Genomic DNA, 24,734 nt, shown 5'->3' with positions numbered 1-24,734 from the left:
CACTGAACTTTACAGATTAAATAATTTTACTCACTTTACCGTTAACTATTTAACGACGTTATGATATGGCACAATCATCAAAACGATGTTGTTTTGAAAAACTCAAATATACACCAAAACGAAGTTGTTTCGAATCCTATATTAAAAGTTCGATGAGTAAAATGGGAGGGTGAGTAAAGTTCAATGAGGAATTGTGTAATTTACCCCTTTTTCCTTTTCTTCTTTATTTTCTCTCCACTAGCCACCATATCATTTTCATTCTTGTCATCGTCCACTGTCATTGACGATTGTTGTTCGGTTCCAAATTTCATGGGTTGGTTCATCTCGACCCATGAGTCTAAATATGGTGGTTGTTTTACCAGAAAATATCTCAAATACGTGAATGTTGACTGAAACATTTCGGCTTCCCACTTTCAATCTCAAACTCATGGACTTCGGAGAAACTTCAGACAAAATGGAGGTTAGATTCAAAATCATGATTACGAGGCGAAGTGACCCCTGAAATTTGGGACCGACGACCACCATCGACGGTGGTAGACAGTGGCTGGTGGTGGCATACGACCACATTCTTTTTGTTATTATTTCAATTATTTTATATTAAAAATAAAAAAAAATGCCACATCATCAAAATGTTAGAGAGTTAACGGGGGAGGGGGCAAAATGATTCAATATGTAAGTTCAGTGAACAAAATAGGAGAGAGGGTATAGTTCGATGAAGAACGGTATAATTTACCCTTTTTAAATTTAATGAAAAAAGTGTAAAAAAAATTTAAACAAAGTGATCAATATGTAGTTTATGGGGGAAAAACTAGTACACTAAGATTATTAACTCAGTGGAAAGTTCTCAAGTAACTTCATATCAATATTGCAATGTAATGTAAGCTTTTTACTATTGTATCTTATTATATTATATAGAATAAGTTTACAGCGCACGTCGTATACCGTAATGTACTACTAAAACGATGTATCGAATCGTACCACAAGTAAATTTGTCTTTATTATGTAAACCAGGATCGTGTGGCTTAATAAACCAGGATCGTGGCGCTGAATTTTGGAATTTACCCTTGACTGAATGGATAAAAATTAATCTTCGGCAGCCAAGATATTTCTCTAAACAAGATGATGATTGGGTCCCCTTCTCTTTGGTTCGGTTATATGGCGCATATGGATTAGACGAAATAAAAGGGTGTTTGAGCTGGATGCTGTGGTATCTGATAGTGTCGTTCAACAAAGTTTGCGTCTCCAGCAAGAGACGCTACATACGATGAAAGAGCGGGCGGATTTTAATCTTTGTGGAGCAGTCAACAATCGGTGTTTGATCATGTGGTCACCACCAGCGCAGGGTTGGTACAAGCTAAATGCTGATGGGGCTAGGAACCAAGGACATAATGATAATTTTAAGTTAGGGGTAAATTTAAATTATAAAATTTCAGAAGGTAAATTTGAACTTATAAAATTTTAAAAGGGGCGAAAAATAAATTTTTAATAGAAAATACATAAAAAAATTAAAATATATGATGATTTTAAAATTCTTTTAGGATAATGACCGCCCCCATCCGCTCTCCTTAAATTAATCCCTATGAAACCCTCTTCTGGACTAGTGTACGTTTAATCTTGTTGGAATTCATTTTTTTTATTTTATGTTATAACTATAACAGCATTGAAGAAATAAAACTCGGTCAACTTAAAAAAATAGTTTATATAATTTTAATATAAAAATAAATGCCTAAAAATGTCTTAAAAATATTTTAGTGTCAAAAGAATTTTTCGTTAAAAATAAATGTTTAAAATGTTTTTCGTTATATTTTTAAGTGTCTACCGTTAAAAAAATGTTAAGTGACACGTGTTACGTATATATTTTTTTAAATAAAATATTATTAAAAATAGTAAAAAAATATTTAAATAAAATGTTATTAAAAATATTAAAAATATATGGACTTGAGACTTGTCGCTTAACGGATTTTTTTTAACGATAGACACTTAAAGGTGTAACGGAAAAAATTTTAGGCACCTATTTAAAAATAAAAAAAATCTTTAGATATTAAAAAATAATTTTGAGTATAATTTAGTCACTTATTTTTATTTTAAGCATTTCATATATATATATAACATGTAATCATCAAGAGTCACATTAATACCTACGTGAAGATTCCATTCTTTGATTCAATACAGTGACTTGTCTTTTTTGTTAAAACTGTATATAAGCACGTCTCCATGCACATGTACTCTTGGGCTGCAAAATTCAATGAAATATATTACATGTGGGAGACGAATCCGGATTTCACTGTACAAATTTGAATAATAGATTTGGATTTAAAAATCCAAATTCATTATCTACAAAAAGTAAAATGAGTTGATATAGTATAATTCAAATCTTGAATATTAGATATTCGAGTTTCTTCATATTTATTGGAATCCAAATATTATCAGAATTTACGATTCCCGACAAAAAAAACCTTGACGGACGTCAAACAAATATCAACATTCATGCCATCACCATCCCTAATGCTTCTTGAGCAAAGTTATAATCGTCGGCAGCAGGGGCAAAAGGATGACGATTATCAAAATTATGGCAGCAATGATCGCTATACACGCCCATTTCCTGGAGCTCTTTTGTTGTTCCCTCGCTTCTTGAAGCTGCTCCGTCCCTCTACTCACGAAGGAGCTGGCATGTGCCACGTTGCTTTCGATGTCGTTCAGTTGATGACCCTGAGCTTCGACGAGCGCCGCCATGTCCAGGAATATCTGATGAAGCTCCAGCAAATTCTTTTCGATCTCTTTAACGGCGTCGTGCCGCTCTTGAATCTCGGATATGGTGTCCAAGATTTGACCCCTCCCTTGTTCCTGGATCGCCCTTTGGAGGAAGCTCTCGCTTTCGCCGCTCGATACCAAATTCTCGATCGTGTCTTCGTCGGGTTTTTGTCCGGTGATGGTGAAATAGCGTCGTTCTACGGTTTCTTTGTACTCCGCTAGCATCCTCGCTCTAAAGCCATGGAACTCATCCATCATCGTTTTCAGTTTCTTACCCAACCCGCTAACGACCGAGGTCCGGGTTCTGTCGGACGACGATCCGGGTCCACAACCCGGAACAGTACGGGAGGCGGCGTTGGATTTCTCAAGAGCTTCGAGCTTTCCTTTAATGGCTTTCACTCTCTTGAGAACCTGTTCGACGTCGGAGTCCATCCGGGCACGTAGCTGCTTCATGGTCTTGGAATTGTGCGTCGTCTTGCATTCCTCGTTGGCTTGTTGTAATGCTTTGTAAAGCCCCTCGACGGCTTTCATGTCTTCTTTAACATTCTCGACGTCCTCGAAGAATTTGTCGAGGTTAACGGTTTCGGTTCCGGCTTCCACATCGACCATGCACGCCTGTTCTTTCATGTCCGTGTATTTCCTGAACGAACTCGATATTAAATCGTTCATCTTGACTCAAATTATTCAATACAAATTACTCTCTGTGAAAAAGGGTTGATGTTGATGGTAATTGACTAATCTAAATATTTTATTTGTTGTGACTTTTTCCTGGGTGGGTTTAAGGCTATCTTCCTCTTCTTGACTGCTAACTGGTGGTGGGTGATTAGCAATCTAGGAGGAAGACAAAACTGTCGGAAATCAAAGGGAACAAGACAAGAGGAGTTTACCTTTTTCTTGTAAGAAGAAAGATGTGAGAAATAGTTAATCCAAAAATGGACATGCTTTTCTTGTTCGCCATTGGTGGTTGACCTGGTCACCCTGTTTCTATCCATCAATCAGCCATGGCTAAAATAGATATGGTGCAATTCACGCATGTCTTACGTGAGGCTAATATAACGACAGGCAAGGTGACAAGCAGGCATGGAGTATCAGTTCATGATGTTGCACCGACTGATCGCTACTGCTTGACTCGGACCATGAATGGCGGCTCACGTTTTAACTAGATGCAAAAAGGCAGAGAAGAAAACATGAAGATTCCGAGATGACTGGATAAAAGGGACAATACCCGATGCCTAGGTTTTTGTGTTTGAAGGTTCCTCTTTCATTCCATTTCGAGACAACTTAAGCTTTCTCGGTAACTTGTTATGTGTTTATTACTCTGAGAATCATGGTTTTCAGAACCGGATCAGTTAGGAAATCGGTCATACTATCGGTTCATTGATTCAATTGGTCGAATCGGTCTGACCGGTCGAAAGAATCGGATGACGACATAATTATTTAAAAAATTAAATAAAAATACCAAAAATATTTAATAAAAAGTAATTTTTTATATCAGAAGTCATATTTAAAGTAAGTCATAACATATATAAGTTAAAAACCATAAAATCAAGTGAAACAAAATGATTTAAATTAACTACAACATAATATTTAAGGTAAAACATATTAAATAATAAATATAATTATATAACTATAATTAAAAATAAATTTGAGGCTAAAAAAATCATAACAAAATGATATTTATTTGGTTTAATTTTTTTAAAAAAACAATCTCACATGGCTAAGAAACATAGAAGAGCATCACAACTAACTTCTATAAATAATAGAGGTAATTTGGCATTCGAAATCATGGAGTCTTTTGGTGAGCATTGAGTGAACTATTCTTTCACTTCAATCAAGTTCGAATTTTAGGCTTCAATCGAACTTCTACATTTTTTTGAGTTCAAGTTTTAATATTATATTTCGAGTTTGAGTTGAACTTGATAATTTTTAGCTCGTGAGTTTGAGGCGAGTTGAGCTTACTTTTAAAGTTTTCAAGTTCGAGTCGAGCTCAGCAATACTCGAGTTCGACTTGGCTCGTTTAACAAACAACGTCGTTTGGTTTAATTTTTTTTTTAAAAAACAAAATTTCCTGTTTTCAGCCGGTCCGGTTCGAACGGTTCAGCGGTTCTGGCCAGTTCACTAGTACTGGTTCAACCAGTGTAGATTAAACCGGACTAGGTAACGGTTCCCGGTTAAACCGGCCGGTCCGATTTTCAAAACAATGTTGAGAATGATGGTGACTTTGAAACATGGTTTGATTTAGTCATGGATGTTAACATCGGGAATTTGATGCTATTCAAAATCAAGGTTAAATTATGATTTTAGTCCCTATATCATATATTCAATTTTAACATAATTTAGTTTATCTGTATTTATAATAGGCTTAATCAGTCAGCAGATTGGTTCATGAATCATATCCAAATTCACTTTCTATTTCTTTAATAAAAAGTGTCTCAAAGTTTCATTATGTTGTCACTTTTGATTAATATGTGTCTTTATAAAATTATTAATTTGAGTTTTCAATAAAAATTGAGTTTAGAAACCAAAAAAACAAATTCTTTAAGTAAAATCCTTACCGTTTTCTTCTTTATGGCACATTTATCTCTGTTTTTGTGTAATGTTTTTCTCTGTCTTTTGATAGCTTACGATTTTTTGTCGTTATTTTTGTTTATCTTTTTTCTCAGAGTTGGATTTGATATCGTCACGACTGATTATTGAAGTGTGTAGAATGCTAATGTGTGCATTGAGTGAGCTTTACTGTGTGTGAGTTGTTATGATTGTTAAGAATAGTGACATATGAAGTTTGTTAGGACGTTGTTACAAGTAGTTGTGAGATTATTGAGTAAGCTTGAAGTCATGACTACTATATAAGCTAGTTGTATTGTAGTTACAGTGAAGCAATAATAAAATCAGATGCTATTCATTTCTTTTTATTCAACTTCTCAACATGGTATCTTTCGCCAAGGTTATGGGCATTTTGTTTTCACGCTTCTAGATTTTATTTCTTTCCGTTTCTTCACTCATGGAGTCAATCATTGCAGCTAAACAAGTTGAGTCAGAGAGCCCTAAGGCCAAAGAAGAAGCCAAGATCGAGGAGACCATTATCTCCGGCGATGACTTCAACTTAGAGAGCGGCAAGGAATCGATTATCATTTCTGTAGTTGTCACCGTCGATCACGATGCCAAGGTTGCTTTCACTATTTTTCCAGCAGAAAATGTCGAGCTAATCCAAGGGACCAAGAAGGGTAGTGATACAATGCGGGTTTACCTTACTCGAATTAAGAGGTGTGCGATGCTCTTGCCTTCTGTGGATGTTCGATTCTGTCGATGGAGTATGTGGTCAGTAATTTGAAGGGGTGCCGTGTGAATACCAGTCATTTGTGGCTGTTATAATTGCCATGAGGGAATCACTTTCGATGAGTGTCAATCTTGCTCAAGGAAAAGCGGTTGATCCTAACCACGGTTCGTATGGTCATGCTTCCAATCTGTTTGACCAAATTTGTCAATGATGTTGCTGGTGTCTGATTTGTTTTACATTGTTATAGAATAGATATTTTTAGAATTTTTTTAATGTCCATTCACATCAAAGTTTGCATCGATTCAAGTCGAATGGAATGAGGCATCACACTTTCGATTCAAGTCGAACGAAAGGAGGCATCACACTTTTGATTCAAGTAGAACGGAAGGAAGCATTGCACTTTTGATTCAAGTAGAACCGAAGGAGGCATCGCACTTTCGATTCAACTAGAACGGATGGTTTACTAAATCATTGTCCAAATCTTCGTTTGAGCAATTTCGACCCAAAGTGCAGGTTTTATCATTTGCTCAAGGAGAAGGAAAAGAGTAGGGAGAATATTGGAGTGTGTAGAATGCTAATGTGTGCATTGAGTGAGCTTTACTGTGTGTGAGTTGTTATGGTTGTTAAGAATAGTGTCATATGAAATTTGTTATGGATGTTGTTACAAGTAGTTGTGAGATTGAGTAAGCTTGAAGTCATGAATACTATATAAGCTAGTTGTGATGTAGTTACAGTGAAGCAATAATAAAAAATAAGATGTTATTAATTTCTTTTTATTCAACTTCTCAACACTGATCAATATGTCGTTTATTTATTATCATGATGATGTTCCTTGCTTTGGACCATCAGATTGATTTGGATACGCGTTTTGCTTTCGTGGATAGTTTTCTCACGTCGTTTAACTCTGATTTGTGATTTGTTGGTGGTCTTTCAGTAACTTCATTACATTTTGTGATTCGTTTATCGATGTCGTTAGATTTGTTCTTATATTTATTTTATTCGAGTTCTTTGGTTTGGTTTTTTTAACATTTTCCTTCTTGGTTCCTTATGTGATTTAGGTGGCTAGTTTTTGTCTAAATGGTAATAGAAAAATGTCATAATTATATTTTAGGTTTACGGATATGCTTGTAAATCTTCATTGTAATTTTGAATATTTTTTATTTTTAATAAAACTAGCCACTTTTATTAAAAAAAAATCAAACAAACATTATAGTAGTAAAAGGATCAAATTATCTCAAGTTAGAGTCTATGGATTAAACCCTGATCTGATCATAATATAAGGATCAAAACCAAATTTTACCAAAAATCAAAAACCATACTTTTACAACAAATATTGTCTTCTCGATTAATATCTACGCATAAGAAAGCTTGAGTTTCTTGATCACTTCTGCTATGGACCAGAACAACAATTTGACCAAAATCAAATACTATACTCTTATAACAAATATTGTCTCCTCAATTATAATCAAAGTAAAGAAAACTTCAGTTTCTGATCACTTCTGCTAACAAAACTGATAATATACAAATATTGGATTAATTCCCACAAAGGTCCTTTAGAAGGCATTATTTGTACAAATTAGCCATAGTCAGTCCAAAGCAACCCCGGCAATATGCCACCCAGTAAACATAGTACTAGTAAATTGCCTAAGGCATTTTGCTCAGGTCCCTGCAAAAAAGTTCAAATGAAGCCCTTTAATTTTTCAGAATACTAGCTATTTGTTGTAAACTTCAATGAAAATCGAAGAATCGATAACCTTTAGGAGCAGCTGTAAGATCGCATACGGTAAGGTGACCGTTTGTTAAATCCGAGGAGGGAGACGATCATTATCATCCATCCTTGGTCACCGTACTTGACAGTGAAGTAAAAGGATGGGGTCAATAAGAAACGAGAAAGTATCGTGATCATAAGACCTTTGCGGGATTCGATCTTAAAGAATTTCAAGAGGGGAAGATATCTTGATATCTGATTCCACACATTGTATGCTGCTATCAGTACAAGTGGATACCTAAAACAAATACCAATTGTAATGTGTGAGTTTGCATTCAATTACTTGGACAACACGTAATGCTTATTCCATTCAATGAATGAACGCTTACCATTAACCTAACTTATGTTTGCCGGTGTTTTCGAAAAGAATCCGGGGAAAATCGACAGAGACAAAACGTATATCACAAAAAGGTCAAGCGCGTAATCGATGTTTTGGAAGAACAACTGTTTGTTGCTCAGCCTGTCACTCCGTTCAGCATTGTCTTCATGCTGTGGAAATGCCAAAACCTATTAGTTTTATAAAATTTCGAAAAAAGAAGTTTGATAAATCATAGATATTAGCCTAGAACAAAGTTGCAGTACTCTTTGGTCTTCTTTTGTTTGAATTCCAGCTGCTACAAGATCGGCTTGAACCGTTTTCGATCCTTCGGAAGCTGCCTTTGAGTGAAAGTACTTAACTATTGGCAATTTGGGGAAGACAAATGCATACAACAGGAAGCAAAGGAACTCCTTGAATGTGGAAATGGCTAGGAACAACACTGCAAAACAAAATCAAATCTCGATAAAAAATCGAATAAACCAATCGTTTTGTTTACAGATAAGCATTAAAATACAGCAATTCTAGGATGTTTTTGTAAAGAAAAAGTCACATACTCGTCCCTTTCCTAAGACCATTATCGGAATTTTCAAATGCTGCTTCCGTGACAAGCCTCAAACCAGAGGTCAGTGCACCAGATGCAGCCAAACCAGCAAAGGAAAGACTGAAACACAAGATTAAAGATTCAGTTAACTGGAGAAAAAATTATGACAAATCAAGAACTCTGCAATAAAACATCAAAGAACTCAAAAGATAAACCGACCTGGATAAATTCGGGTAGCATGAAAGATATTTCACCACCAACTCCACCTTGAACATAGGCATCCGCAACTTCGAAACAACCAACAATTGCACATAAACCAATAAAAGATCCGAATCCTCCTTTCCCGGATGTAGTTAAATCCAACTGTCAAAAAAATGAAACCGGAAATTAAAGAATCGAATGGATGGGGTGAGTTTGTTGGTCAAATATGAATACTAGCAGCCGGTGGCTGCTTGATATTCAAAGGTGGGGGGCTGCTTTGAATAAATGGGTGGCTGCCTAATTTTGTTGAATTTAGGTTTGGGTTAATTTTTTTTTGGTCACTAGACTTTAGAGTATTTTCAAAGATTAGTCCCTAAGTTTTAACTATAAATACCCTAGCTCATTTAGCTTCAAAATCATCCCAAAATCTTCTAGTTCTCTCTCAAGTGTGTTGTGTAAACACCTGTAAATTTTCTCTTAGTAAAAAGATCTGCAGCAGCCCGGAGACGTAAGCACAATTGGCTGAACTCCGTTATCAATTTCGAGTATTATTTTTCCGCTTTTATTTCGCATTCTTACAAATCTGGTTATAGGGAAATTACTCGTACTCGGTTTATTTCCTAACAACTGGTAATCAGAGCTTTTGGTTGTGAATTTTGTCAATTTTCTGCGAGGTTACTATTCATTACTATTCACGTGAATAGTGAATTTCGTGAATAGTGAAATTCGGTCGGCGATACGAGTTTGTCGACGGAGGTGTTCTAATACACGGCGGTTCGCAGAAATTGTCAGAAACGATCCAAACGAAGCCAGATTCGAGTGGGAGCGATGGCTGCAGACGAAGGGAAGGTGAAAATTGAAAAGTTCGATGGTGCGGACTTTGGCTTTTGGAAGATGCAGATTGAAGATTTTCTGTATCAGAAAAATCTATATCAACCTCTTTCAGGAAAGCAACCAGAGGGCATGAAGAATGAAGACTGGGCTCTTCTCGACAGACAAGCCCTCGGAGTTATCCGACTGACGTTGTCCCGAAATGTTGCTTTCAACATAGCAAAGGAAAAGACCACGTCAGGTCTTATGGCAGCTCTCTCCAGTATGTATGAGAAGCCATCGGCCTCAAACAAAGTTCACTTGATGAGGCGATTATTCAATTTGCGGATGACGGAAGGGCATCAGTGGCTCAACACCTGAATGAACTCAACACAATCACAACCCAGTTGAGTTCTGTGGAAATTGAATTCGATGATGAAGTTCGAGCTTTAATTCTCTTATCATCTCTACCAGACAGTTGGAATGCTACTGTTACAGCAGTTAGCAGCTCGTCGGGAAATAGTAAATTGAAATTCGACGATGTTCGGGATCTGGTACTGAGCGAAGAAATTCGACGGAGAGAATCGGGTGAAGCATCAACCTCCTCAGCCTTGCACACGGAGTCCAGAGGGAGAACTTCAGAAAGAAATTCAAATCGTGGCAGATCCAAATCCAGACGGGAAAAATCCAGAACGGGAAAGAAAGATTTTACCTGTTATAATTGTGGCAAGAAAGGTCACTTTAAAAGAGATTGCCGAGCACTGAAGAAAGATACCGGTGCACAGGAATCTGCCAACGTGACAGAGGAGACAGGTGATGCCATGATTCTAAGCGTCAACAGTCCGATTGAATCATGGATCTTGGATTCAGGGGCATCTTTCCACTCCACGCCATGCCAAGAAATCATGGAGAACTATATCAGTGGTGATTTTGGGAAGGTTCATCTTGCTGATGATGAAACCTTGAAGATCGTCGGAAAAGGAGATATCCGACTAAAGCTGCCAAACCAGACCACCTGGAAGCTGACAGGAGTGAGACATATTCCTGGCCTCAAAGAAATCTGATTTCTGTTGGACAGCTTGATGGAGAAGGATATAGTACAACCTTTTCAGGTTGTGAATGGAAGATTACCAAAGGAGCACTCGTCATTGCTCGTGGTAAGAAGACTGGTACTCTCTATGTAACCTCAAATTTAGAGAATATCATTGCAGTAGCAGATGCTGATGGAAAATCAAACCTATGGCACCAAAGGCTTGGCCATATGAGCGAGAAAGGAATGAAGATACTTCTGTCAAAAGGGAAGTTGCCGGATCTAAAGAATGTAGATGTCGGACTATGCGAGGATTGCATCTTTGGAAAACAAAAGAAAGTCAGTTTTGCAAAGATTGGCAAGGCACCCAAGGCAGAAAGGTTAGAATTGATTCATACTGATGTATGGGGACCATCCCCAGTTCCATCTCTTGCAGGCTCACTATATTATGTCACCTTCATCGATGATTCAACAAGGAAGGTGTGGGTTTATTTTCTGAAGAAGAAATCAGAAGTCTTTGATACCTTCAGAAAATGGAAGGCCATGGTGGAAAATGAGACTGGTTTGAAAGTCAAGAGGTTGAGGTCTGACAATGGAGGAGAGTACAGAGACAGTAGATTCAGAGATTTATGCGCAAACAATGGGATTAAGATGGAGAAAACAGTTCCCATAACACCGCAGCAGAATGGCGTAGCAGAGCGCATGAACAGAACTCTGAATGAACGTGCTAGAAGCATGAGGATACATGCCGATTGCCCAAATTTCTATGGGCTGAAGCTATCAACACTGCAGCTTACCTGATCAACCGTGGGCCCTCTGTTCCTTTGGATGGCGGAATACCAGAGGAAGCTTGGAGCAAGAAAGAAATAAACCTTTCACACTTAAGAGTGTTTGGTTGTATTTCTTATGTACACATAGACTCTGCTGAAAGAAGTAAACTTGATGCTAAGTCCAACAAATGTGCCTTTGTTGGTTATGGCGGTGATGAGTTCGGTTTCCGGTTTTGGGACTACGAAAATCGAAAGATCATCAGAAGCAGAGACATCATTTTCAATGAAAATGTGATGTACAAAGACAGGTCAACCGCAGAATCAAGTAATACCGAGGCTGAAACAAAGGAATTTGCTGAGTTCGAGGAGATTTCTAGAAATGATGTTCAGATCAGTCCTGAAGCAGTTCAAGAGGAAGAACCAGGCACACCAGAACTGAGACGCTCCTCCAGAATTCCTAAACCAACCCAACGGTATTCACCTTCTTTACACTACTTGTTGCTGACTGACAATGGTGAACCAGAGTGTTATGATGAAGCAATGCAAGTGGAGGATTCAGTCAAGTGGGAGTCTTCCATGAAAGATGAGATGGACTCGCTTATGTCAAATCAGACGTGGGAATTAGCTGAATTACCACCAGGCAAGAGAGCGCTCCATAACAAGTGGATTTACAGGATCAAAGAAGAGCACGATGGGAGCAAACGTTACAAAGCAAACGTTACAAGTGAAATTTTCTCTCCAGTCATGAAACTGTCTACAATCAGACTGGTGTTGAAAATTGTAGCTGCAGAAAATTTACATCTTGAGCAGTTAGATGTAAAGACAGCTTTCCTTCATGGTGATTTGGAGGAAGAAATCTATATGAGGCAGCCAGAAGGCTTCATAGAGGCAGGCAAGAAAAACCTGGTATGCAGGTTGAAGAAGAGCTTGTATGGTTTAAAACAAGCTCCTAGACAGTGGTACAAGAAGTTCGATAGTTTCATGGGTAGTAGTGGTTTTACCAGATGCCAAGCAGATCATTGTTGTTACATCAAGAGGTTCGACAACAGCTTCATTATTTTATTATTGTACGTTGATGACATGCTCGTTGCAGGCTCAAACATGCAAGAGATTATACACTTAAAGCAAAAATTGTCGAAGCAGTTTGCTATGAAGGATCTGGGCGCTGCAAAGCAGATTCTTGGGATGAGGATCAAGAGAGACACAAAGTCGGGGACTTTGATGTTATCACAGGCTGAGTACATCAACAAAGTACTCTCCAGGTTCAACATGCAAGATGCTAAACCAGTAATACACCTTTAGGTGTTCATTTCAGACTCTCCAAAGAACAGTCACCAAAGACGGAGGAAGAACGTGCACACATGGTGAAGGTGCCGTATGCCTCAGCAATTGGAAGTCTGATGTATGCCATGGTTTGTACCAGACCAGATATTGCTCAAGCAGTGGGAGCTGTTAGCAGGTACATGAATAATCCAGGCAAAATACACTGGGAAGCAATCAAATGGATCCTCAGATATCTGCGAGGTACCACAAACAAAGCACTTTGTTTCAAAGGTGGAGATACGATACTGACAGGCTATGTAGATGCTGACTTAGCCGGAAATGTTGACATCAGAAGAAGCACTACAGGGTATGTCTATACTCTAGGAGGAACCGCAGTGAGTTGGGTTTCTCAACTACAGAAGATAGTTGCTCTCTCCACAACCGAAGCAGAATATGTCGCTGTTACGGAAGCCAGCAAAGAGATGGTCTGGCTCCAAAGTTTCTTGAATGAGTTAGGCAAGAAACAAGAAAACAATGTCTTGTATTGCGACAGTCAAAGTGCTATCCATCTAGCGAAGAATCCGTCTTTTCATTCCAGGACGAAGCACATACAATTGCGATATCATTTTATCCGGTCTCTTCTGGAAGATGGGATTTTGAAACTTGAAAAGATCAGTGGAGCTCAAAATCCAGCAGACATGTTGACAAAGACGGTGACCACGGACAAACTGAAGTTGTGTTCAACTTCAGTTGGCATGCTAGAGTAACAAGACTAGAAAAGCTGCTGCATCGATCGAGGTGTGAAGATAGATTAAAATCAGTCTTCAAGTGGGAGATTGTTGGTCAAATATGAATACTAGCAGCCGGTGGCTGCTTGATATTCAAAGGTGGGGGGGCTGCTTTGAATAAATGGGTGGCTGCCTAATTTTGTTGAATTTAGGTTTGGGTTAATTTTTTTTTGGTCACTAGACTTTAGAGTATTTTCAAAGATTAGTCCCTAAGTTTTAACTATAAATACCCTAGCTCATTTAGCTTCAAAATCATCCCAAAATCTTCTAGTTCTCTCTCAAGTGTGTTGTGTAAACACCTGTAAATTTTCTCTTAGTAAAAGATCTGCAGCAGCCCGGAGACGTAAGCACAATTGGCTGAACTCCGTTATCAATTTCGAGTATTATTTTTCCGCTTTTATTTCGCATTCTTACAAATCTGGTTATAGGGAAATTACTCGTACTCAGTTTATTTCCTAACAGAGTTCTGCTACATAGGAGATTAAAACTTACCACTATGAGCATGAAAGTACTTGCAGTGAAAAGCAGATATCCGGCTATGTTCTGCCGTCTGGTATTGATATTCGATTCATTGTATGCGAGGATTGCCATTGTTCCAATGGCAAATGGTTGGTAAACAAGGGTAAGCACCCTTGAAGTATGATAGTTCTTCAAAAAAACAATAAAACAAAACAACATCGTCTTGGAGAAAATCCATTTTTGTCGTAAAAGCAAGGTAATTAACGTAGTACTGTGTCTCGAGAAAGTAAGATTATGTTACGTACTGGGAACAAATTGTAATAATAATCACCAATCGTGAACATGCTATTCCAAGCGACTAGAGATCCAAGTCCAAGAATCCAACAAACCACCATGGCACTAAGCTTTCCCTGATCGTTTTTCAAAGAAAACTGAGTGAATCTTTACATATTCAGAAACAGAAGAGAAGGAAATACGAAGCAGAAACCTCAAGCCTTGTAGGCAACCCTCCTCCTTCATCAATAATCATGGGAATGGGATACCAAAGTTTGAAACTCTGGGAAATTATAATGAGATTTATGAGCAAGAGAGAAAGAAACAAAAAACGTTGATTGAGAAGAAAGAGAAGTGAGGCGATCCTATATCTGTTCTACGGTTCCTTGAGCACTAAAAGAGGAAACAAAAAGGTGCACAAGAATTCTGTTCTTCTAGATATCGACTCCTATTCCAAATTGATTTTTCTTGTATATAACACTTAATAGGACTCGTTTTAACAAAGGATTCATTTAATATATACATATCTATATAGCATTAGGAGTAAAATGACTTTCTTAAAAGCAAACACCTTTTGGTTTAAATTCTCCTGAGGTCGTCTTGGCAATAGGTGTTAGGCCAAAAGCCCTAGGCTCTAGAGCGGGAACGTATGGGCTCAGGAAATCAACATCTCCAAATTCAAGCATCTTGGTTGAAGCCCATTTCTCAAAATTTTAAGGGTCTAAACTAGGGATAGATACATGACGTGACGAATCGAATTTTTAGCAGTTCTGATCTGATTTAAGAATTAAAAGTTTTTATTCGACTCCAATTTATCCCGACATCTGGTGGTGTTCAACCAGCTCGTAATTTTAAGATAAATTCCCACCTCCAACCTGAATAGTTTTTCCTTATTTTTATTCAACAAAAAATATATATATATATGGATGAACATTATAATAATTCTCTAAATATATATAAAGAATTATTATAGTAATTATCTAAATCACTCGCATTAGATATTTTTATTCTAAACCCAGCTCTGCCCTAACCTCGACTTACTCTTTCATAAAATCCAAGTTAAGCCCAAAATGATTTTTAAAAAGATCTACAAGGACAAAGTCAAACCCCATCAAATTCAAATACTTTACTACACTTGAATGGACCCTTTCACACAAATTAACCAAGCAATATAGATTCGATGAGTAGCTTGGTGTGTATGAAAGCTATGGCGAACGTCGAACTCCAACTTAAGCTCCATTCAATGCGTTACCCCATAGCTCGTCATTTGTAAGTATCCAACCAACCCAATATGGTAAGCATCCTTAAAGCATCACAAGAAAGTAATTTTATTATATGTAAACTAAAGTATTTACATATAAGGTTTAACTATTTCATATTTACTAAATTTAGGTTTATATCAATTTAATCATTTTTAAAATTCCTTAATTTTAACATTGAATTTTGGGTTTATTATTAAAAAATAATATTACTATTTTAAAATATTATAATATTTTATTTAATATTATTTATATCAATATTATTATTTATATAATTTTATAATCAAAAATATTAAAATTAATACATTTTAGTAAAATAAAAATATAATATCATATATTATAATATGATTAATAATATTCTAGAAAATGCAAAAAAAATTCTATTGACTAGAAAAATGAATTACAATTTGTTTTATGTCAACCAAATACTAGAAAATGAGAAAAATGTTTTTCAAAAAATCAATTATAGTGAAACAAACACACCATTAGTCTCTATAATTTATCGTTGACTTCTCCAACCGTCATTGACGGTCAATCATCATTCGTCATCACTCTTAATTCACGACAAGATTGATATAAAAACATCACTCCTCTTTTTTTTCCTTTTTCTTTTTAATTGGTTTTCTACGAAACTCATATAAAATTGACGAAAATTAATCTAAATGTTCAATGTTTTAAAACTTTGATCCCTCATATGGTCGTTCAGTGAGATCAGTTTCGAGTTTTGTTGTTTGATTTCTGAAAGGAATATTTCACTCCATTTAAATTTTCAATCTAACCCATCAAATCTGAGAAAGTTACTAAACCCAAAAAATAGTTGCTTTTTATGTTTAATTTCTTGAATTAAAAAAAAACCTAAATTGTTTTTTTATGTCGAGGATGATTATAAAAGATGTCAGACAATAAAAAAATTTGACAACAAAATGTAAAATCACCACTTTGATTAATAAGAAAGTGAGATTAAATAAAAGATGAATTTTTTAACTTTTATGTCATCACACGCCTAGGGATGACAATTTAATATGAATTCGACGGATTTTGACCTGTTTTGATCCAATAGGATTGAATTTTTTTTAAAACAATTCTAATCAGGTCGGGTCGAGCCTGATTTTTTAAGGGGCGATGTTGGGTCAAGTTCGAAGAAGGGTAAAAACTCTTACTCGACCATACCTGAGGATAATAATGTAATTTTCTTTAAAAATTTACTATTTTTAATTAAATATTTATTTTATTCCGGGTCAGTCGGGTTAGATTTATAATATAAAAATTTATGTCAGAGTCAGGTGGAGGATATATATTTTTGGATATGATCAGATTCGAGTGGAGAATAAATATTTTCGGGTCGAATCGAGTTTGCCAAAAACCTGACCCGTTACCATCCCTATATACAACCACACCAAATTATCACATCATTAAAACATTAATAGATTAATGATCCAATACTTATATCAAAATTCAGTGCTACTAAAAACATTAATAGATTCATGATCCAATACTTATATCAAAATCAAAGCCAAAATCCAAATTCAGTGCTACAATTAAAATCATCAGCACCAAACTATGCTCCAGTACAAATCTAAGTACACCCAAAACCTAATCTAACCCGAATCAACTCAGGCCCAAAATTACAACAATGTAAAAAACCAGTCAATACCCAAATTCTCCCTCATCCTTGAAACTTTTCAACAACTATCCATCAAATCCTTCATAATCTACTCCCATGATCTCATCAGCTTCGCGAGGGACAACATATTGATCATGTCTTTTTTAAGTTACAGAGAAGCAAAACTAAAAAGGGAAAAGTTAGAAGTAAAAAAAAAAGACCTGGAGGATTAGAAGAAAATAGGAAATAGGAGGCAAGCTGAGGTTTTTGCATATTATCGTCCTTATTTTTTATCTTAAAGTAATTGATTTTGACTATATTTTATCAATGTGTACACACTTTTTAAATAAAATAATTTCAATAAAAACATTTTAAAATTCAGTGATGAGATTAATAACAACCTAAAACTTAGTGCATTTAGTTTACCCTACATATAATTCCACAACTTTTTCATTCAAATTAAGAGGTCAATAAGCATTAAAGACAAAGGTCGTTATCTTGGAAGAAAAATAAATAATTTAAGCCACCGGCCAAGCTACATATAGAAAATATCGACAAGTCCTTTCCACCGCCCTCCCCCGTACTTACCTAATAACAATATAATACAATGTCATGCTTATGCTACTATTTGTTTAAAATTATATAATTAGTTTGCACGAATCAAGTGGCCTCAGTAATAAACGAATTGTTATTATTCATTGAAGACCTAGGTTTGAGCACCATATATGTTAAGGGTGTGAACGTTAAATGTCAATAGGTTAAGAGTTTATCTTTGGACATATATTGTCTTATACTTACTTCAGATTAATAAAAAAAATTATATAATTAGTTTAACTATTATAATTTGTGGGTCATTAATTCAGTAATTTCAAGTTGCTATTAAGATGCATTATTTAATGACATTTCAATTCATTACAAATAATTTATCATGTATTAAATTGAGTTAAATATATATATATATATATATATATATATATATATATATAACGGTCTAATACTCCAAAAATGCATCATACAAACAGAAATATTGTAGGGTTATAATAATTAAAGACACTACTTAAATTGGAAAGTGATCAAATATTTTTTTAATGAAAAGTGATCAAAAATATTTATTTTGTCTTATATTGTGAATTTAAATCCTAACATTTATTTTAACAATATAACTAAAATAAAATTATTATTATATTTTTATAAGATGATAATAATAGATATAAGTGAATTTATAATAAAAGAGATGCATATATTTTGTATGAAAATTTTTAAAATGAAACAATACATGTAAGTGAAAAAAATTATTACGATGCCAAAATAGAAATATTTGCCTTATCATAATATAATATATTGACCTTAATCCCCATACTCTATTTATAAAATTAATTGTTTGATTTGATGAAGAATATGAATTCATATTTTAGTAAAAAAATTAGCTGAAGAAGTGAATTTATGTACGATTGAATATGCGAGTCGCGTCATTTTTGTCACAAAAACATTCTCTTTTTTTTCCTTTTAATTTATTTAATTAATTAAGCCAGTCACACTATGAGTTTTCAAATTGAATTAAAACACAGTCTAAATAAAAAAACTCTAATAATTATTATAGTGAATATATAAATCAATCTAATTTAATCAAAACTTCAAATTTGATTTTAGTTTATTTTTAATATGAATTATTTGTAAGTTAATATTTTTTCAAACTTCTATTAAAATTTATTAACTTTTTCAGCTTAAGGTCGATGTCACTGCTTACATTAATATTTATTTTGAACTTGGAATATATTTAAAATTAAGTTGGATAATATTTCAAAATAGATAACAAAGGTTTAAATATTATTCTTTCTATCTCATGAAAGTTATCTTTTTTGTGTTTTAAAATTATCTCATTTAAATTGTCATTTTGAAAAAAAATCAACAGCTTTTACTACACACATTTATCTTTCTATATTTGTTTAGTTTCTCAATAAAATAAAATTTAACTTTTTTAAGATAAAATTGTAATTTTAATTTTTTTACAACATATTTCTTACATAAATTTTTCTTTCTAAAACTACATGAAAAAATCAACCGTAGACAATATAAATGAGATGGAGGGAGTAATTTTTATGAGACTTTAACCCTGTTTGGTAACAGAGGTCAGGCAGATCCCGACTGGGACTGAGAAATGTTTTGTATTGTCGAATTACGAAGAATCATTTCGTCATCAACGTTTGGTTTAGGAAAGCAATAGGTTACATCGAATGATATGGTTCCACGGCGGCACGGCCCACCACCGCCGACTAAACCATCGGTTTTTGTTGCATTGCATGCTTTTGTCTTACTCACGCAATCACTCTCACCATCACATCCCTTCATCCACGTCATCTGGGACCATCCCCTTACCAAAAGTAGATTAAGGGTCCAGATTCGACTGTCGTTATCTGATTTCTCACAGCCACTTCTTATTTATTCAGTATTCCACTCGCACACATTAACTACCAGCTCAACAAACATGTCATCGCACCACCTCTATGAGCTCGACTCCACCACCGATTCCGTTGCCTCTTCACCGCTATCCGAACACCGTGCTCCTCAAGATGCATTTGCACGTGTACGGTTCATGTGCAGTTTTGGCGGCAAGATCCTTCCTCGGCCGCACGATAATCAGCTGCGGTACGTTGGAGGAGATACTCGCATCGTCGCCTTCCATCGCTTCACTCCCCTCTCATCGTTCCTAACCAAGCTCTCCAAACTCTCAGGCAATCCACTAAACTACAATTTTCTTTTAATAATTGCTTGATTCATATTTATCTTTTTGATTCATTTGGTTCTTTGATTAGGAATTGGCAACGTGAGTTTTAAGTATCAGTTTCCGAACGAGGATCTTGACGCTTTGATTTCAGTGACGACGGATGAAGATCTGGAGAACATGATGGAAGAATATGATCGGCTAGCTCAGAATCAAAACCCTCGGCTGGCTCGGCTTCGGCTTTTTCTTTTCTCCAAGGGTGATGACGATTCACGTGCCAGTAGCATCAGTTCACTTCTCAACGGCTCTGTTAATCGTGAAAATTGGTTCTTCGACGCGCTTAACGGCGGCGCCGGTGCTTCAAGTCTTGAACGCGGCCGTTCTGAGGCTTCCTCGATAGTATCCGAAGTGCCTGACTATTTATTCGGATTGGACAACTCCGATGAGACCCAATCTTGTGACCCGAAATTAAGGACACGTCAGGTTATGTACGAGAATAACTCGGTTTCGGACGCCGGTTCTCCTGCCCCCGTTGTCTCTTCTTCTCCTTTCTGTTCCACGTCATCAGTTCCTATTGTACCTTCCGTTAGTAAACCGGATAACACAGAACCGGTTTTGAAGTCAAAGCAAAATCAAACAGAGAGCTTCGTGGTGGAGCAACCCGTTTTGCAGCAAACGACATATTCGGGTAATGCTCCTACGTGGCATTATGTTCAGGATTCTCATTATTCTGTTCCTCCCGTACAGCCAATACCCGTTTATTATGTAGCGGGTCATACACAACCCGGAAACCCTCATGCTCAAGTTCAACAACATCCCGTTCAAATCCGTGCACAGTATGTCCAACGGTATCCGAGTTCATCGGGTCGAACAACCGTCGGGTATCATCAGCAAGTTCCTGGTGTGGGTCAAGCATCGCCCGTGGATCCTTATGATCCGACTTGGAGAGTGGCTCCTGATGGAGCGACACAACAAGTATATTATGGAGTTACAAATACGGGTCCGATGGGAGTTTACCCACGAATGGTGGTCCCCGGTGGGAAGGAATTGGGTAGAAGCGGCTCCGATATGACACATGATCGGATATCCCACCCAGGACGGTGATTATTAGTTATATATAAGGGTAATTATGCTTTTAAGTCTATCATAATGATTCGATTATATATTGGATTTGAATTTTCAAGAGAACATTATTGAAAAGATTATATACTCGAATATAAGTTTTGTAAATATCGATGAATGTATCGCTTCGATCGGTATCGTGTCGTTTAATAAATACACAAGTTAATTATTTGTTGATTCATTGGTTGAGTTAGATGTACGCAAGAACTATATTATATACTCGGATCCATAAATATTTTTTAAGTTGGTCACACATAGGATAACAACTTAAATTTTTTAAGTATGATAAGTACAAATAAAATTTCATAGTAGGCACATTCCATAAAATAAGTAATTAATCGAATAAAACTCATATTTCTGAATAGGCACGAAAAATTTCAGGATGAACACCATTAATAAAATAAGTAACTAATAAAACAAAATTCGAATTTCAGTATGGACACGTGCTCACCCTCGTCAAGCTGAGTCTCTATCATCAATTATCTTTGATGTTATTCTATTTTAATAAATAAAATTGTGGAAAAATAAGTTGCTTCAAATAATAATTGCATTAATATAAACTTAAAATAGAAGTAACTAAGAAATTTGATGAAGAAATTAGAAAAATTAAAATTAAATGACCTAAATATAAACACAAATAAAATTGAGGCAAGAAAAGTAGTTTATACTTCAATTATAAACTTGCATGAAAGAACAAGTTGCGAAAAGTTAATGACAAAGAAGAGGTTGGATGGTATTTCCTTTTATCTATCTTGGTTAGGGCATGTTCACGACCCTACATCAAAGATGTTGGTTTAAGTGGGTGAAAGAAAAATTAATTGTCAGAATAAGTTTCAGATCTTACTTTACCTATAAATATTTAAAGAATAATACATATCTAAATGCATTCAAATAATTGATTTCTACAGGGTGCAATTTGTATTTCTGACAAATGATGACTGTTCATGTATTTGGTATAACTGAGCATTATTTTTACTAGTGCTCCATTATAAAAGAATAATTAACAAAGTCCAAATGGTACACCTCACTACTTTCGCTTCTTTATTCTTTTGGTCAAATTTTAATAATAATGTTTTCTTAGGATCAATTTTATTTCTAGTATATGTTTGCCAAGTTGGTTGTTATCAGATGATTTCCTATATTTATTATTAGAATTTTTACAATCCAAATTATATTATTAGTTGTTGATTAAAAAATTACATTGCGCAAATCTTTACTAAGCAAGTTTTCTTTATTATTGAATAACTATCCATATAAATAGAATCAATGATTAGAGTTAAAATTCAAGTCGATTATGTAATCCTTTGTATTGTTTTATTTTTGACGTTAGTGAAAGTTTTATTCTTTTGCTCATAGTTTTTTTTTCAAGAGTTTTCTATATAAACTTTTTGTCTTTTTTTCATAAGATTATTATACTTGTTATTATCTTATAACAAATTGATATCGGAATATTTCGAAAAACTTATTCCCATAAGTAATCTTGTATTTCATAAATCAAACATACCCTTAAAAACTCAATATTTTAAAATTATCATATTTATTTAATTATTTTACATTTTATAGGTGAAATGGTGATCAAAGAAAAAATTCATTAAAAATGCCACATAATCTAATTTAAAGAAAGTTCTCTGAGTTGGACCTACCTAAAAGATATTAAAATTTAGGGATTAAAAAGAAGGATAAAGAGTTTAAAAATTCGTTAGTAAATACAGGAAGTTGGTTTAACGTATCTATTATAAGCATTTGCAAACAACTGATTTGTTACCTGAAAAATAGTAAACGAACCCTAAAAAAAGCACAAACGAAGGCATCAAGCAATGTATAAACCCCCCCATCTTGCTCTTCTTCTTCTTCCACACCGAATAAAGCTCAAAGCACTTCCCATTTGTTTTCTCATTTCAAACATTCCTTGAATGGAGTCCAAGGTAAGGGCGATGTTGGGTCTCATCCTAGCCTTGGCAATGGCGGTCGAATGTGTCAAATGCCACACGGTCAGCCGGGATTCATGCAATCGGGGCGGTAACAGAAGCATCGAATTCGAGACCGATGATTTAATGGATACCGAGATGTATATTCGACAACTTGCAGGGGGGAGGAAAGCCATCAGCTATGAGGCAATCAGACATAATGCGATCCCATGCAGCCGGCCTGGACGCTCTTACTACAATTGTAATGGACGAGGAAGGCAAGCTAACCCTTACACTCGCGGTTGCACTACAATGACCCATTGCCGTAGGATTTATGAATGAAGACAACATTTCCCAACACCGAGGATCAATATATATTCATACGTGTAATGTATTTTGTCGAATCCTTCAATAATGTTCATTTGAAATGGGAAAGAATGGGAGAGATGAGGAGAAATAAAGATATGATTACTTCTATCTTGCTTTGATTAATGTAATTTAAAGTTGTACGGTTCTTATATTTCAATCTAATCCATGAATCATTGACTTTCCAAATTGTTTTTAATAAAATAACAAACAAAAGTCTTTCATTTCTCTTGTTCATCCGGCAGCCGATACATTGAATTCATAGATACCATGAAACTTTATCAATTTAAGTACGTTTTCTGTATACAATCCCACTGCAAAGGGAACAACAAAACAAATTTGAATGTTCGTTGATCAACGAAAAATCTTGTAGTTGGATGACTAAAATAAATATATGTTAAAAGTTGAGTGACTGAAGAGAGAATTTATCCTTTTAAGCTCGGTGATACACGTGTGTGAGTCTATTTACTCCAACATCAAAATTATACTATTTCATTTTTAACAGCTTTAAATTTTGGATTAATAAAGAAAACTCCCTTAAAGTATACATCTTTTTTTTGTTTTAGTATCTAAATTATTTTTAATCAAAATAAGTACCTAAACTATTACCTATAATCACTTTTAAGTATTTAAATTATTTTTTTTATCAAAATAAATACTTAAACTATTTTTATTTAAGAACCTAAGTTATTTTGTTATCAAAACAAATACCTAAATCTTTGTGATATGTCAATATCCCATTGATCAAAAGATTTTTTTAATTGAAATAACAATGAGACTTAAAAGTGGTTAGTAAATAATAGTTTAAGTAGTTATGTTGATTAAAAAATAATATAAAGACAATTGAGATAAACTTATAAAGTAAAAATATATAGTTTATAAAATAAAAAAAATGAGTATAGGGATAATTAAGATAAACTTATAAAATTTTAATTGATTTAAAATATAAAAAAATTATTTAAGAAGGTTTAGAAATAAATCATTAATTATTAAGAGAAACAAAAACATAGTATTTTATTTAATAAAAGTGTTAAAAGGTTTGAATCATATTATTTGTATTTGGAGGGACTAGGAACATAAATTACCCAGTCAATCGAGGGAGTCAAAGGCCACTACCTAACCATCGTCTTCGTTGAAACAAAATAAGGCCAATGACTGCTCACCACAAATAAATTTAAAAAAAAAAGTTTCATATTTTTCACATTAAAATTCATTTTCATCTTCTTGGATTTAATGAATTTAGAAATATTGGATTCGAACAGTTACGTCTGTAGAATGTCTATGCGTTGTTCTTTTTAGAAGTAATGGTGTGGATGAAAAATATTTACATATTATATTAGACACCTAACATATATAAGGGGAATAATTTTTATATTTGATTCCATTAAAAAACAATTTAAACACGTATATGAAAAATAGAGTTTAGTGGAATTAAGCCAAACTTAGAACTCAATGGGGAATAAAATTTCTGAGTCAAAAAGGTGTTACTTTTTGACATTCTAAAT

General features: G+C 34.9%; 2 protein-coding genes and 1 pseudogene across 2 annotated transcripts; 1 reads left to right on the top strand and 2 right to left on the bottom strand.

Moving 5' to 3' along the window:
* Nucleotides 1-2,502: 2,502 nt before the first annotated feature.
* Nucleotides 2,503-3,420, bottom strand: LOC120195993 (syntaxin-124-like). The gene has a single exon (XM_039197911.1). The coding sequence runs from the start codon at nucleotides 3,418-3,420 to the stop codon at nucleotides 2,503-2,505; it is 918 nt and encodes a 305-aa protein (XP_039053842.1).
* A 4,161-nt stretch (nucleotides 3,421-7,581) lies between these two features.
* On the bottom strand, nucleotides 7,582-14,506 carry LOC120195975 (annotated as a pseudogene).
* A 5,070-nt stretch (nucleotides 14,507-19,576) lies between these two features.
* On the top strand, nucleotides 19,577-21,017 carry LOC120196006. Its single transcript, XM_039197917.1, has 2 exons — nucleotides 19,577-19,844; nucleotides 19,926-21,017. The coding sequence occupies exons 1-2, from the start codon at nucleotides 19,598-19,600 to the stop codon at nucleotides 20,936-20,938; spliced, it is 1,260 nt and encodes a 419-aa protein (XP_039053848.1). The 5' UTR covers nucleotides 19,577-19,597; the 3' UTR covers nucleotides 20,939-21,017.
* Nucleotides 21,018-24,734: the final 3,717 nt, after the last annotated feature.

This window comes from Hibiscus syriacus, unplaced genomic scaffold (genome assembly GCF_006381635.1).
Source record: "Hibiscus syriacus cultivar Baekdansim isolate YM2019G1 unplaced genomic scaffold, ASM638163v2 tig00117022_pilon, whole genome shotgun sequence".
Taxonomy (NCBI): Eukaryota; Viridiplantae; Streptophyta; class Magnoliopsida; order Malvales; family Malvaceae; genus Hibiscus; species Hibiscus syriacus.
The sequence above is the reverse complement of the archived record's forward strand: the minus strand, read 5'-3'. Positions and strand labels throughout refer to the sequence as shown.